General features: G+C 47.6%; 1 protein-coding gene across 3 annotated transcripts in view; it reads left to right on the top strand.

Annotated features, from left to right (window-relative positions):
- Window positions 1–16,047, top strand: part of CCDC33 (coiled-coil domain containing 33) — a 316,889-nt gene that overhangs the window by 127,140 nt on the left and 173,702 nt on the right. For all 3 annotated transcript variants that reach the window (XM_054042405.1, XM_054042406.1, XM_054042407.1), the window contains exons 5-8: window positions 1,529–1,638; window positions 5,200–5,301; window positions 8,145–8,236; window positions 8,963–9,083. In XM_054042405.1, the coding sequence (XP_053898380.1) occupies window positions 1,529–1,638; window positions 5,200–5,301; window positions 8,145–8,236; window positions 8,963–9,083 (425 nt within the window). The remainder of the gene's footprint in view (window positions 1–1,528; window positions 1,639–5,199; window positions 5,302–8,144; window positions 8,237–8,962; window positions 9,084–16,047) is intronic.

The following is a 16,047-nucleotide window of genomic DNA, read 5'->3' on the forward strand; positions in this document are numbered from 1 at the left end:
GATATGAGGCCACTGGATGTGTACTTTCATTGCTTGTTCCTCTGCCAGCCATCGGTAGCAACCTCTGCTTCAGTCTGCTCCAAGCCTGTGCAAAAACCCTTCCAACTGGCAGGCAGAACCCACTGCATGGTTGCCTGCTTGTATTCTGCCATGGGGCACGGAGCAGCCCCTCTGCTTTGGGTGATGTTAAATGTTGAGGACATCCCAGGGTCATGCATGTGGCGAGGTGCTGTTCCTGGTGCTGAACTAATCCAGGGACGCTCAGGGAAGAGGGAGGAATTGCCAACACTAGACTCTAATTCCGATGTATTTATTTTAATCACACAGAACTTGTCTGTGCTGGAGTTTTTCATTGGGTTTTAACTCCCTCGCCCTTTGTGATTTCCGGAGTGGATGGGATGTGAATGTTTGCATTCTGTCAACACTAGACTTTACCGTTGTGTTAGCTGACACATGTTAAAACACAATTACAAACCCCATGTGACATTTCTTTAACAGCCCTGACTATGGTTTACATCGTGGCATAAAGAAGCCTCACATGGGGGATGGAGGAGGTATAAAGGGCCATCATGGCGGGTTCTTCAACCAGTGAAGAACAGCTTCATTCCCAGTCTCAGGTGTAGAGCTGGTGCAGGAGGCATGGAGGAGAAAGGCTAGGATTTCGCTATTCTTGCCTGGCCAAAGAGCTCATAAACCAAAACGTTTGCAGCCATGGATCATATAATAATTGTCATCAAAGCTCATGCTTCAAGGTATAAACTGATCACTTGGGAGGGTCAGGAAGGAATTCTCCCTCATCCCACGTAAAGGACTTCATGGTTGTCTAGGTGCATTATAGCAGTTTCTCACTTCTCCCTGAACTACTAAGTACTGGCCATTGCCAGAGACAAGGAGGCAGATTAGATGGATCAAGGCAAATCCTATATTCTTAAAAAAATCTAAACCACACTTGTACCAGCTTTTCAAGGGCTTCAGTGTCAGGCCTCTCTGACAAACCTGGAATATGGACTTTGTTGCTTCTCAATATTGTTTAACCCACAGGGGTTAGATCCATTAAAGCCAGTGCCTCAGTCTGGGCCTGTGTGCCCTTGGGGTGTTCTCCCTGAGGGAAGGGTAGATGGTGGCACTGCCAACCTCTCTCAGGGATTTCTGATGGGCGTGGGGAGCTGGTTGGTTACAGACAGGACTCTATAGGAGCCCGGTTAGTGAAGGCTGCTGCAGAGATGCACAGAATCAGAACATCTCCCAGCCCCCGTGGATACACCCCTTCCTTCCTGACCACCCCTTTTGGAGCAGGGCTGGCCCCCTTCACCCCTCTTGGTGGAGAGGAGGTTGCAGCTTCTTGCAACACCACAACCCCTCCACATCCTGGCAGACTTTCTGCTGCCTCCTCTAGTGATGACAGATCCTGGGGTGAATCTGGCCTCTTGTCTTCGAACACCAGTCTTGGTCAGCAATGCGGAGTAGTTCTAAGCCTCCCCTAAGTCCTTGTACTTGCTTATGTGTATTTCTGCTCTTTCCCTTCCAGCTGTGATCCTGACTGTGGCCGACAAAATCACCAAGGAGGTGCTAGTGAGCTACAAGATTCCTGTGAGGTACCTCCGATCGTTTCACCACTACCACTTGAGACTGGTGCTGGTGAGCATTGGCCAACTAATTTGCACCCTGAGACATGTGGGTATGGGGGAGTCAAATTTTTTCACTGCCACTTCATCCATCCATTCGTCCATTGGGCAGGCAGTCTGGATTTTCTGTCAGTCTCCACCTGGTGTCCTTTGTCTTATACTTAGATTGGCAGCTTTTTGGGGCAGGGACTGTCTTTTGTTCTGTGTTTGTGCAGCACCTAGCACAATGGGGTCCTGGTCCATGATGGGCTCCTGGGACTTACCGCAATATAAATAATAAAAATTAGTAATCATAAACTTACGCTGCACACATCCCATGGTATCTAATTCCAGGCTTCTAAACAAACAGACTTGCACAAGACTTGCTTAGTTTGAGTTGGCTGAGGTCAGGTAAAGGAAATCTTGTGTAACCATTGTAATCCCCACTGGGAAACAGTTTAAGATTTTCAAAGTCTCACAAGTTGGAGAATGCACTAAAGGAGACAAGCAAATAGAGTGCTCCTGTGGCCTCTTTAGAAGAGAGAAATAATGTGTTTTTTTTCTCCTGGAAATGAGTGTGTTAGGAAATAATGAAAAATGATGTCAAACTCTGAAGTGCCCTTTCTAATTTGGCCTTCTGGGAGACAAGAACACAGGTGAGACTGAGATTTGCAAACACTGCAAGCAAATCCCAGCACTCTGCCCCTTCCTAGTGCTGTCTTTCCAAGGACCCCAAAGGGCATTGTGAATATTAATTAAATAATCCCTAGCTCTCATCAATAGATCTCAAAGAGCTTTATGGAGGTGGTCAGCATCCTTATCCTGATTTTACAGATAGGGAAACTGAGGCACAGAGAAAGGAACTAGTTGCCCAAGGTCACCCAGTAGACCAATGGCAGAGTCAAGACTAGAACCCAGGTCTCCTGTGTTGTAGACACAGGTTCTCAAACAGGTTTACAGAGAACTCGCTGGGGATTTGTCGAGACCTGGTTCTGTGTGGTTAGCTCCTTTGCATGTTTCCAGCTTATATGTTGCAGTAAACAAAGCTAAAATATTGTGTGTCTCTAATATTATTTCTCCGTGTAAGCCCTTGCTGAACCTGTCACAGGGACGTTAGACAATTATGAGTGGAAGGGGAGGCAAGGACTGCATGCAGGTGAATGGGACAGGTAGTGAGGGATGCACAATTGGGAAGGGAGATGGGGATGGGGGGGAAGAAGGGGCTGAGTGAGGGTATCAGGGAGGAGAAGTGGGGGACTAGGTGGGGGCATAAAGGAGGGGAGGCAGGGCCCAAGTGGGGCATGTGGAAAAGGCGGTGGGGGCCAGGTGAGGGCATATGGGAGGGAGAAGGGGGCAGCGTGAAGGACCCATACTTAGAGTGGCCAGACAAAGTGCATGACTGGAGCATTTTTAAAAGCTCTGAATTTTTCCAGAGTGGCAGAGTGGGACTTTGTCCCCACTGAACAGCAATAGGAGCCATTTATTGCTGTGTTAGTGAATTTCTCTGTCTGTGTGGAAAACCATGACCGTTATTCTGTATGCCATTCTCATAATTTGCATAATGAGTGACTTTGCTGTCATGAAATAGGGTGGGCGTATCAATGGAGTAATAACTATTAGCAGGTGCTGCCAGGAGGTGCCTTTATGTGCTCTGTGATGGTGAGATTACATAGGGAATGGTTTGCTGCATTGGTTTTTCTCATGATTTATTAATGACCTGTATTAGTTATGGTGGAGTTTAGGGAGGAGTAAATTGTTGTGGTATAGCTGTTAAAGAACAGCATGATTGATCTGCACATTATGCTGAGACCTTTTCTTTCAATGTACTTTGTCACACACACACACATGCACAAACACACACACATGCCAGCTGCAGTATCAAAGTAGGGTTATTCATTTGGGGGGAGGGATAGCTCAGTGGTTTGAGCATTGGCCTGCTAAACCCAGGGTTGTGAGTTCAATCCTGGAGGGGGCCACTTGGGGATCTGGGGCAAAATCAGTACTTGGTCCTGCTAGTGAAGGCAGGGGGCTGGACTCAATGACCTTTCAAGGTCCCTTCCAGTTCTAGGAGATGGGATATCTCCAATTTATAATTTATTTACACAATCAAGGGCGGTCGGGCTAGTATCTTCCAGGGACAAAAGAGGACCTCGTTTTCCTCCTCCTCGAATTAGAACACTTGGTATGAGTCCCTTAGCATAGCCAAGAAGACCTTTCTATCTTTTCCTGGATCTCAAGTTTATCAGAATCTTTAGAACATTTCAACCTGCCCCAGGCCTGCTCTGGGATTTCCACAGTGCTTAGCATCCACTAGAATGAAAATCAGACTCGGGTTAATAGCTACATCAGTAGCGCATCCATCCTTTGAAATTTCAAGGGCTAAAATAAAGGTAACAACTTCTGTACCTTGGCAAATTTCTGTGCTTTCCTGCTGGCCATTTGTTTTTGAACCAGAGATGTTGAGGACGTACAGTTAGAATTCCCAGGGAAGGTACACGAATAAGGATAAGGAGGGTTGATATATTATTGTGAAGATGGGACAATTAAGGGACTGAGCATGTGAGGGTAGCAGTAACTGAGCTAACAAAAATTACTTATTGCAGCAGTGACAGGACTGTTCGCATCACTGGGGCTGTTATGCCAGCGATCTCTGTTCACCCTGGTGAGGGACTGGCACAGAGAAAGGCCACATAGTGGTTAGCCTTACTCAGAGCGGGACTAATATGCATCATGGTGACATTGCCTGTGCACTTCTGGGATCATTTGTGAATGCCTGGTGTACTACAAGGTTGTTGTGAGGGCCACACAGCATGCCAGGTAGCTCTGCTGTATATGTGCCCAGAGAGATTACAGTAAATAACCTTGCCCAAGGTCACATAGCTAGTGAGTATCAGAACTGGGGCTGGCACTCAGATGGACTGCGCTTGTCCTACACCCTAACCACAAGACACCCAGCTCCAGAAAGACTAACCTGGCACAAGAGCTGTTCAGCTATTTTTTGTGAGTTAAAGTTGCATCCTCTGAAATATCAGATATTTACACAGCCGTCAAGGGATCATCCTGTTTTCCTCTCAAATAAGCCTTGTTCCTGTTTTCAGACCCATTGCAGACTCACAGAAAAATACAACACAGAATAATGTGGGTGCCATGCTTTATTGTTTGAACGACTGGCAGGAAGGTCCCAATTAAGTAAGTTTCACAGGTAACTGTAGGTGGAACTAAGGCCTCACAAACTCACTTTACCCCAGCCAAAAAATCACACCCCTCTCAGCTAATACAAGTATGTTTCTTTTTCTCCATTCTTCTCCATCCCCTCCCCCGCCTCGCGCCACCCCAAGAAGGATCAGGAAGTTAGTGGCCATTGTGTATGCAGATTATTAAATATTTAAATGCAAAAGCAGAATGATTTATTATATTGATCTTATTGGAAAGGCTCCAGGGGACAGTGAGCTTTAATTATCACTTGCTGCTTTATTGTCAGTTATGGCAGCTCTGTGCCACCACACTGCAGCCCAGACTATTTATATACACAACGCTTCTTGTTTTATAGTCTGGCACTCATTCCATCCTGTGGTTTTGTCTCCTCCTCAAACAGCCGAGGAAGAAGGACCCCTTGGGGACAAGTCTGTACGCTACGCTTGTTCGTAAAGGCAGCCTCATCCCGCGTTATGCTGGAATGAATTACACCGGCTTGGAGGTAAGGCCTGTGCCAGGAAGATAGGAGAGGGATGGATGGTGCTGAGGAGGGGATGCCGGCATGGCCCACAATAGGAACAAGGTGTCTGTGTGTTAGTAGCAATGAGCAACCCTCATAAGGTATGGTTTAGCTGAATGCCTAAAATCTAAGTTCTCTCCAAACTATCTGATCTTTCAATGAGACCTGTTAATAACCACTGACTTTCTAGCTAATATAACACAGTGGATAAACATAGGGGAGCCCTCCCGAGGGACCGAGATTTCACAAGGAGAGTTGGCTGCAGTTAGCGGGTAGCCTTCAGCATATATATCACCATTCTTCCTTTCTCCAACTGAACTAGAAATACCTGGAGAACAGGCCTTTCTAAGGACCAGCACAAACCTCACCACCTTCCTCTTCAAGGACCAGGTGCACATCTTCATTCTTGCCTGCTCTGGTATAAACAAAGAGTGGCATGTCCAAATATAAAAACCCTACCAAAACAAAACACTCCTCTGCACACAAAGTTCTCCCCCTGGGGAAAGGATGCGGGAGAGTAAATGACACATGACAGATGTGAGTCACGTCACTTAATACAAGGTGCTCAGATGCTACAGTGATGTGGGTGGCATAAGAACCTATATAGAATAAAATAGAATTCTGTATTGGTGTCTCTGGTCCTGTCCAGAGCTTGGAAGATAAGAGACACATAACATAAGTAAAAGGCATTTTTAAGGAGTTAACTGAAGTTTTCCTAATGTTGAGTTTAGTTCAGTTTGAGTTTTTGGTCAAAGATTTAGGTTTGATGCTTATTTTATTGGAGCCCTTTAAGCCTTACCAAAGGAAGTGTGGATATTCCCCAATGACCCATTTGGAAATCACATCCTTTGACAGTGTTGGGGGTGGAGAAATTGAGCGCAGGTCTCCTAAGCACTAGGCTAGTGCCCTAACCACTGGAACACACTTCCACCCTCATAAAAACATAAGAACGGCCATACAGGTCAGACCAATGGTCCATCTAGCCCAGTATCCTGTCTTCCAACAGTGGCCAATGCCAGGATGCCCAGAGGGAATGAACAGAACAGGTAATCATCAAGTGATCCATCCCTTGTCGTCCACTCCCAGCTTCTGGCAGTCAGAGTTTAGGGACACCCAGAGCTCTTCAGAACTCTTGGATGAATGCCATCTCGTCCTGGTTACTTATTACTGTTTAATTTATCAGTTTGTTCCAAAACCTCCTCTAATGACACCTCACTCTGGGATAGTTCCTCAGATTTGTCACCTAAACAGAACAAGAAGCAATGGTCTCAAGTTGCAGTGGGGGAGGTGCAGGTTGGATATTAAGAAAAACTATTTCACTAGGAGGGTGGTGAAGCACTGGAATACCTAGGGAGATGGTGGAATCTCCATCCTTAGAGGTTTTTAAGGCCCAGCTTGACAAAGCCCTGGCTGGGATGATTTAGTTGGGGTTGGTCCTGCTTTGAGCAGGAGGTTGGATTAGATGACCTCCTGAGGTCTCTTCCAACCCTAATCTTTCTATGATTCAATAAAAAAAAATGGCTCAGGTGTGGGAATCTCCCTCAGATCCTCTTCAGTGAAGACTGATGCAAAGAATTCATTTAGCTTCTCTGCAACAGCCTTGTCTTTCTTGAGTGCTCCTTTAGCACCTTGATCGTCCAGTGGCCCCACTCATTGTTTAGTAGGCTTTCTGCTTCTGATGTATTTTTTTAAAAAATTGCTGTTAGTTTTTGAGTGTTTGGCTAGCTGCTCTTCAAATTCACCTGATCTATTCTATTCTGTATAGATTTTTATACTGTGCTCTAGAACCCTGCAGTGGGACTGTTGTTTTCATGAGTGCTCATATGTCTCCAAATTTATTTCCTTGCCTCTGATGCCTTCTGAGTCTGTTTCTGCTCTTGACTGAGGCTTGTGAGCAGGCCCTCAGTTTCAGGTCCTTCATTCTCTGGCAAGTCCTGACTGAGCAGAGCAGCGTTGAGCGAACATTTCTGGCTGCCCTGAGGGCAGTAGGGAGCAGATAGCAGAGTACACCTGAGCCCAAGCCTGAGTGGTTCAGTGTGGGGTTATTTAATCCCCTGGAGTGGGGCTGTCACTGGTACAATGCACCTTGTCCTCAGTCTGCTCTGCAGACCTTGTGGGAAGATGCCTGCAGGGAGTTGCCAGGGCATGGCAGCCAGCAGCTGAGTTGCTGGCTGAATTGGGTGCTCGTGAAAGTGATGTGCCGTTATAAGAGCCATGTAGAGTGTGGGTGGGTGCTGGGCAGGCTTCCCACCCACTACTCTGCCTGTGCCCCTCAACCCAGCCCTGCTGTTACATTCCTGTCCAGCTCAGCCCATGTATGTCCATCCTGCCCTGTAGCACCCCCTGCTGTTCCAGTGCTGGTCCCTGCATGCAGCAATGCTGATGCACTGCAAGCCAGTGAAATCATAATCCTGAAATCGGGACAGGATAGCCTCTTGCCATGAAAGTGCTCATGATGTCACAACACTATCTGTATCACTTCACTGTGCACTCAGCTAGGACAGAGATGGGCAGAGGAGCTTGGAAAAAGAGAGCAGCTCAGAGCTGCCAGTAGGAATCTAACAAGCTATTCTCAAATTCATTTCACAGTTTATACCTGCCAAAAAGAGCTTTCTCCAGCCCCACCTTGTTGAGCATGGTGTAGCACAATTCATGATTCCCAAGGGCTGGCTGAGCTTTGTCCCCTTTGAGCTATGCCAAGATCAGTCTGTGCTAGGCTGGCTGCATTATTGTGTTCCTAGGCTGTGCCCTGTCCCTCCACCAAGGTGATGCCATGCCCGCTCACGGGTGCTTGGTATTAACCTTGCTCTTTCCTTGGCTTTTAGGTTTTCCTCCAGGGAATGAAGAATCCTCTAGCAGATCCCCAAGGTCCTATCGTAGCCATTGCCAGAGTGGTGAACAACTTTAATGCATACAGGTGAGTAGGGGGCAAGGGGCACCCTGACAATCACACAGGAACAAAGGAGCCCAGCAGCTGCTAGCATGGGCACAAGAACATATTTCAGAGGTGTGCTGGAAGTGTCAGGATATGTATTGTATACACTCTACTGGGGGGAGCCAGGGTTTGAATGGAAGGAACAGGATCAGGGGCGGCTCTATGTATTTTGCCGCCCCAAGCCCGGCAGTCAGGCAGCCTTCGGCGGCATGCCTGCGGGAGGTCCGCCAGTCCCACGCCTTTGGCGTACCCGCCGCCAAATTGCCGCGGAAACCGCAGGACTGGCAGACCTCCCGCAGGCATGCCGCCAAAGGCAGCCTGACTGCAGCCCTCACGGCGACCAGCAGGCTGCCCCCCATGGCTTGCCGCCCCAGGCACACACTTGATGCGCTGGTGCCTGGAGCCACCCCTGAGCAGGATTTAAAGCACGGTTCTATTTTGACTATGAAAATATCTGTGAAGGCTTCACATTTTATTGCCTTTCCACAATCTGCATGTTACATGCACTCCATTCACAGGTAACACCCTGCCAAGAAAGCACTAACTCACTTCTAAGCTGGGCACACCTTGAATATTATCTGCCAGAGTATAGCAGAGTCCACTAGTCCATGTCCATTCTTTGTGAATAAACCGAGAGATACAGAGCAGTCACCTACCATCTTTAAATGTCTCGCAGAATACCTGATCACTCTTTCCCTCCCATCACAGAAAAGCCATGAAGATGCGACCCTCTGCCTCTCCTGCGATTGATTTAACCACCATCACATTTCCAGACCCCTCCATGGTGGCATTCGATGTTCTCCGAGTCACCAACCAAGGATATCCCCAGGTAGGGGGCCAATGTGTCTTTAAGCATTCCTGCTCCTGCCAGAATGGAGAAGGGAGCCATGTGCTACAGTACTAAAGATACGACATGGATTGTCTTACAGTGAGGATGCTGCACGGAGCTGGTGCCAAAGGTAGTGCTGCCTGGAGTTTAGAAATGGAATCAGTGCTAGTAAAGCGTTTGTTCCTCCCCTTTTCCTTGTCTCCCTTTGTCCCCAGCCTTTTTACTGTGCTACAACCTAATTCCTGCATCTCCCCTTGACTGAGCCGTGTCTGGCAGGAGCTGGAATTAAGGCCCAGCTGGTGGGTATGTATATGTATTGCAGCCCTCCTTACCAGATGTCTAAATACATTTATTTAACAGCATTAATCACACAAGGAAGAAAACCAGAACTTTCGTCTGTTTCTTCCTTCCCCTTCCCCAAATTATTATTAGTTTCCAGCTGATGAGTTTTGGCCACCAAAAATACATGGCCAGATTTTAGGAAGATCTCACTCTTTGGGTCCATACGCTGAACCCTTTAGACAATCTGTTCATCAGCATCACAATGGGAACTACTGGGGACTAAGCAGTGTGAAAGTGTGGCCCTTATTATGATGCCTAAGTGGGAGTCCAGCCCCAGGCATTTTGGCTGGAAAAATCATTAAGTGGTCTGCCGAGACCCTCAGCAATTTTCAAGTGGTCCACGAAAAAAAAAGTTTGAGAACCACTGTAGGAGTTAGGCTTATAATGCCTCTCTTCGCCCCCTGGATCCCACGGGCCAACACTTGAGCAAAAGAAGTAACTCCATTCACTGATAGCGGTAGTGGTTCAATCACCAACCTGCTCTGTGACCTTGGGCAAGGCCTTACTCTGCCCTGTATCTCAGGTCCCCACCTCTGAGATGGGGATAATCCTTCCTTCCTCACAGGAGGGCTATGAGGATAATAATGGGTGTGAGGTGCTCAGATCCTACAGTGATGAGAGCCCTATAGCACCTAGAAAGACTGGTTCACCAGCTCTGACTCATCACCTAGGGCCTTTAGATAAAGCTTAAGCCTAGAGCTGGTCAGAAACATTTCGATGAAACAGTTTCTCCATTGGAATCTGCCGAGTCATCAAAATGGAAATGTTCCACAGGAACAGGCTAAGTTCAGTGGGATTCTGAGAGAAATCAGCCAGGTTTCTGATGGATGTCAGCCTGCTTTCCTGCCCTGCTCCTCCACAGCTGGTCTGTTGAGCTGCCATGGAGCCAGATGCCCAGAGCCCTGGGAATCTCAGCTGCCAGGTCTGTGGCTCTCAGCAACCTGGGCTTCCAGGGTCCCTGGCTCTGGAGCAGCCTACTGGGCAAATGGCCCAAGAGCCAGGGCTCCCAGTCTCCTCACTTCTTGCCTGGCTCCCACACTCTCCAACTCTCTCCCCCCCCCCCCCATCCCCCATTCCCCCTGTGGTCTATCAGGGCTCTGGGCAGCTGTTTCGCAGAGAATTTTGAATGTTTTATGTTTGTTCCAAATGGGAACAAAACCCAATTTTGGAATCTCGCAATCCTCCCAAACCAGGATGACCCTTTCTCCACCCAGCGCTACACAAGGCACTTTGCTCCCAGCTAGAGGTCTGGCTCTTGCTGACTGCCTCTCTTCTGCCATGGGATCCTCCCAAGGGGATGGAGTCACAGAATTCTTCCTTCTCATGGAGGAAGTGGAGTTAGGGTCTGTCTACACGGCAATGAAACACCCATGGCTGGTCCATGTCAGCTGGCTTGAGCTCGTGGAGCTATAAAATTGCAGTGTTGTTGTTCGGGCTCAGGCTGGGGCCTGGGCTCTGGGACCCTCCCTCTTTGCGGGGTTCCTGAGCTCAGGTTCCAGCCTGAGCCCAAACACCAACACTGCAATTTTACAGCCCCATAGGCCAAGCCCCATAAGCTCGAATCAGCTGACATGGGCCTGCTGCAGGTGTTCCATTACAGAGTAGACATACCCTTAGAGCCGCCAACACGCTTATTAAAGGGCTGGTCCTTCTTATGTTTTGCTGCTTTGATCCTCAGTGGTGACTTGGAGACTGTGTTCATTTCGGGTGCAATCAGTGTCAGGGATAGAATTGACAGGGCTCAAGAGCCAGTCTTGAGGGTATGCTTGTGAGTTTGCTGTACCTCACTACAGGCAGCAGTGAGAGGAGTGGGCCGGAATAGATGTCACCATGCAGGGGCGGGGGAAGGGCAGTGAGGGCTGTGCAAATCCCTAAGTGAGTCACACCTGGCAGCCGTGGTCTTGCTCTTAGCAATCAAATTATAAAATGAATCCACAAAGGGAATTCCCCCCTTTTCCTTTAATCAGACTTTGTATATCTTTCCATCACTTAACCTGAGTACCCAAGTAGGGCGTGAGTTAGAGCACAGGGTTGTAAATACGCATGCGATGAGAAATCATGTAGGTGGCATTTTGCTTGGCAGTTTACTAGGGCACTAATCAAGGCTAAGTCTGAAATGATGCCCATACAGCTCTGCCAGCACACCTCAGTCCTGATTACTAGTCCCCTCTCCCATGAGTAACAACCACATCTCCTGAGCAGACAGTCATTGCCAACTGGGTGGGGATCTTTGGGATATCCACGGACAGGAGCCTGAGTGAAACCTGTCAAACTCATTTCACTTGGGGGCTAGGCTCTGGGGTGCCAGCCCCCTTTCTGTTGTGATTGGAATGATACATCTATTCCACATTGCAGTTCTCAATCCAGGCTGTGCCCCTAAATGCTATCTCTTTGTGGTAGCTTTGGCAGAGCCTTCTGTTTGGTGCATGCTGGCCCAGCTTCACACTGCTTCAGCTCATGCACTACTGCCTGATCCCACCAGCCAGGTGCTCGAACCTCAGCCCAGCTAGGGAACCTTAGGATTGTAATGCATTGCCTGGCTCCAGATTTGAGTATGATTCCTCTGGTAGCTTAGATCTTCCAGCAGACTCAGTTCTTAGACTGGGGTGCTTTCACCTCCCTGCTGAATCATGGTCATCTTCTGAGCTGATGGCAAAACCTAGTCTTCTCTAGCTGCAGTCAGCTTCCTTGAGAACAGCTTAACACTGTCCACAGCCACCGCCCTATTCTAGCTTTCACCACCCCAAAGTAAACAGTAGGGACTCAAGCAACAGTGTTCAGATCTGAATTAGAAACAGTCAGAAATTTGGGGGGGTTGGATCTTGTGCCTTGGTTCTGACCCACCTCTGACAGAAGAATAATACCACAATGATTGCTGAAGGTCACCTCTAGAGCATCTCTGGGCTGCAGAGACCAGCTTTATCTCCCCCTTGCCATCACAGGACTGCCTCCCCTGATTCCCTCCCATCCTTGATTGGTGCCTAAAGTTTTACTGTAGGGAAGTGCAGAGCCCTTGTTCCTGCCTAGGGGATCCTGGCTATGGCCTTGCCTGATGAGAAACTCTCTGACTCGTCTTTCCTGCTGCACATCTTCTCCCCTGCTTGTGAAGATCCAATGTGCAGCAAAATGACTGTGTTCCTGTGCATAAGCCCCAAATGCTGTTTCTTTCTGCAGATCATCAGGGCCACCTCAAACTCCTCCCACAGCAGAGGTGGAATTAAGAGAATAGGGTGGTCCATCGGCTCTTGGAGTGTCTCAGTGCTGCAGTGTAGAGGGTGAGCAGGGCTGCCAATCAGAAGCCATCCAGCTTGAGATTGTGTGCCTAGACCTTCAGAAACATACTCCTCAAAGGCGCTTTCTGTTTTGGTTCCAGACAGGGGCTGGGGGGAGAAAAACAGCATCTTCCCCTTCCCCGTATGGCAGATCTGGACATAAGGGTCAGTGCAACTATCAGCATCTCATCTCCTTCCTTAAGGGGAGCAGAAATCCTATCGGTCCCATCACAAGCCCCATGGCAATAATCTATGCATTGTAGATCCACCGCACTCTAAAGGGCTTTGGGGAGGGGCTGGAGGAGGAGGGCAGCTACTCTGGTTGCAGAGGTTAATGGCTTTCGCTGTGTGAATGCATGTGCTAGCTAATCATATTTGATAATTCTGCCATCCCAGCATGTCATCTCTCCAGTCATTTCCCATTAGTGTCCTCAGACAAAGGCTCCTGATTCATCTTTAGCCAGGCAGCAGGCTGACACACGCCTCTTTACTCACAGCTTTTGGGACTTCAGGCAGCATTTGTTTCATGGTTAACCCTTTCTGGCTTGCTCCAGTACCCTGCTAACTGCTCGTGGGTCCATGATACTGCTGCAAGACAGGGGACTCTCTCCATCTGGGCACAGGTACCTTTGCTGCATTGATGGGGTAGTTGATTCAAAACCTGAACTTTAACCTGACTCCGAACAAGGAATACCTGTTTGGTGGAACAACCTGTTTGTGACTTGTTACTATCAGAGTCACCTCTTCAGTTAAGTGGCTTTTCTGACCTGAAAACTTGGATCATTTTCTTTTCAACCTTTGCTGAGTTCCCTTATCCCGGGCGTAAGTGTTATGGAGCCCTTCTAAATGGGCATTCCACTCAACATCCCCACACTGGTCCTAATTATAATACGGCCATCCCACCATGCGTCTTCAGTGAGGATGATCAGAGCCACATCTCCCCCTGCTATACGCTGCCCCATACTAGTTTGTGCACCACCCACTTGCTCTATATGTATCACTGCCCAGGGGCATGCTTCTTTCCTGGCCAAACAGCCTCCTGCAAAGAGTTATCCAGTCCCCATCACACCTTCCCAATAGAGTCCCCTCATGACAGGTGATTGGGTTCCCTGTGCCTGTGGGTGTCGTTAGGCTTGGTATTTGGGCTTTTCAAAGGCACCCAAGGAAACTGGATACCCAACTCCCATCAACAGGCAGTTAGAATTGTGCCCCAGTCTGCAATGTCAGCAACAGTCACTGCAGTACTTGTATTCCTTATGTGGCTGGTGAATAAGGAGGCAGGTTTCTGGGAGCAGAGTTAAGGTTATCCTGGAGTTCCTTTAACTCTGAGTTTCCATCCATTCCTACGCTTGTGTGCTTTAGACCTTCCCATTGGATTCATAGATTCCAAGGCCAGAAAGGAACACTGTGATCATCTAGTCCAGGGGTGCCCAATCTACACCTCACGGGCCGTACACAGCCCACCAGAGCATTTTCATAAGGACCGTGGCCTGCTTCAGCACACTATACTGTACATAGAAAAAACCTATTTAAATACATACAAAACAAGCTGAACATAAAATAAAAATCAATGCAGGTGACTTTAAATCTCATTAAAATATAAGGAATCTGTTTGGCCCATATAAGGCTGTGCTTAGGTTTATGTGGCCCTCCTGTGTAATAAGGCTGGGCACCATCTGACCTACTGTCTAACAAAGGCTAGAACTTCCCTGAAATAATTCTGTGGCTGTCCACTGTTTGGAGGGTTTCTCCTTGTTAAACTCAAATCTGCTTTCAGGGGCTCTTTCCCTAGTGTAACTGCAACCTGACTCTGGCATAAAGAAGCTTGCAATTACCCAGCTTTCCTGGAGCTGTCACAATGTTTTTGTTGGCCTGGGAATTCTGAGTCAATCGCACTACAGGGTGACGTGGAAGGCTTTGTACGCATGACCTCCTTGGCGTTAGATACCTCTGTGACTCTCTGCCTATGCCAGCAACTCTGCCTTTGATCTGCTCTGCTTGGGATCTCCTTATCACAAGCAGTTAACCATTGTGCTTGTGACGGGTTCGGCCACAGAGACCCCCTTGGGACTGTCACCTGATGTGCTAAAACTACCTCTGGGCCCGTTTTCTTTGCCAGCTTGGGACTCCAGAACCCTGGCTTGTTGAGCCAGACACGCTAGCCTGCTGCAGCACAGACTCAGGGTCTGAACCACGCCCCCAAAGCTGCAGACTTACCTGAAAACAGCTCACCAAGTACTCCTGTCTCCAGCACCCAGACACCCAACTCCCAAATAAAGCTGTTTTACTCTGTATAAAGCTTATACAGGGTAAACTCATAAATTGTCCGCCCTCTATAACACTGATAGAGAGATATGCACAGCTGTTTGCTCCCCCAGATATTAATCACTTATTCTGGATTAATTAATAAACAAAAGTGATTTTATTAAGTATAAAAAGTAGGATTTAAGTGGTTCCAGTAATAGCAGACAGAACAAAGTAAGTTACCAAGCCAAATAAAACAAAACACACAAGTCTAAGCTGAATACATTAAGAAACTGAATACAGGTAAATCTCACTCTCGGAGATGTTCCAATAAGCTTCTTTCCCAGACTAGACTCCTTCCTAGTCTGGGCCTAATCCTTTCCCCTGGTACAGTCCTTGTTAGTTCCAGCTCAGGTGGTAACTAGGGGATTTCTCATGACTGGCAGATCCTTTGTCCTGCTCCATCCCCTTTTATAGCTTTGGCACAAGGCGGGAATCCTTCATCTCTCTGGGTACCCACCCCTCCTTCTAAATGGAAAAGCACCAGGTTTAAGATGGATTCCAGTATCATGTGACATGGTCACATGTCACTGTAAGACCTCATTCTTCATTACCCATGTCATGTACACAGGAAGGCTTGCAGCTAAATACACCCATTCACAACCAATTGTCTTAGTCAATGGGAGCCATCAAGATCCTCAGCCACCATTAATGGCTCATACTTTGTATAATTACAATAGGACCTCAGAGTAATACTTCATATTTCTAGTTTTAGATACAAGAATGATACAGGTTTCAGAGTAGCAGCGTGTTAGTCTGTATCCGCAAAAAGAACAGGAGTACTTGTGGCACCTTAGAGACTAACAAATTTATTAGAGCATAAGCTTTCGTGAACTACAGCCCACTTCTTCGGATGCATATAGAGTGAAACATATATTGAGGAGATATATATTAATAAACAATATATATGTATGTATATATATCCTCCTGTATATGTGTATATATATCTCCTCAATATATGTTTCACTCTATATGCATCCGAAGAAGTGGGCTGTAGTCCACGAAAGCTTATGCTCTAATAAATTTGTTAGTCTCTAAGGTGCCAC

Source organism: Malaclemys terrapin, chromosome 10 (assembly GCF_027887155.1).
Source record: "Malaclemys terrapin pileata isolate rMalTer1 chromosome 10, rMalTer1.hap1, whole genome shotgun sequence".
Classification (NCBI taxonomy): Eukaryota; Metazoa; Chordata; order Testudines; family Emydidae; genus Malaclemys; species Malaclemys terrapin.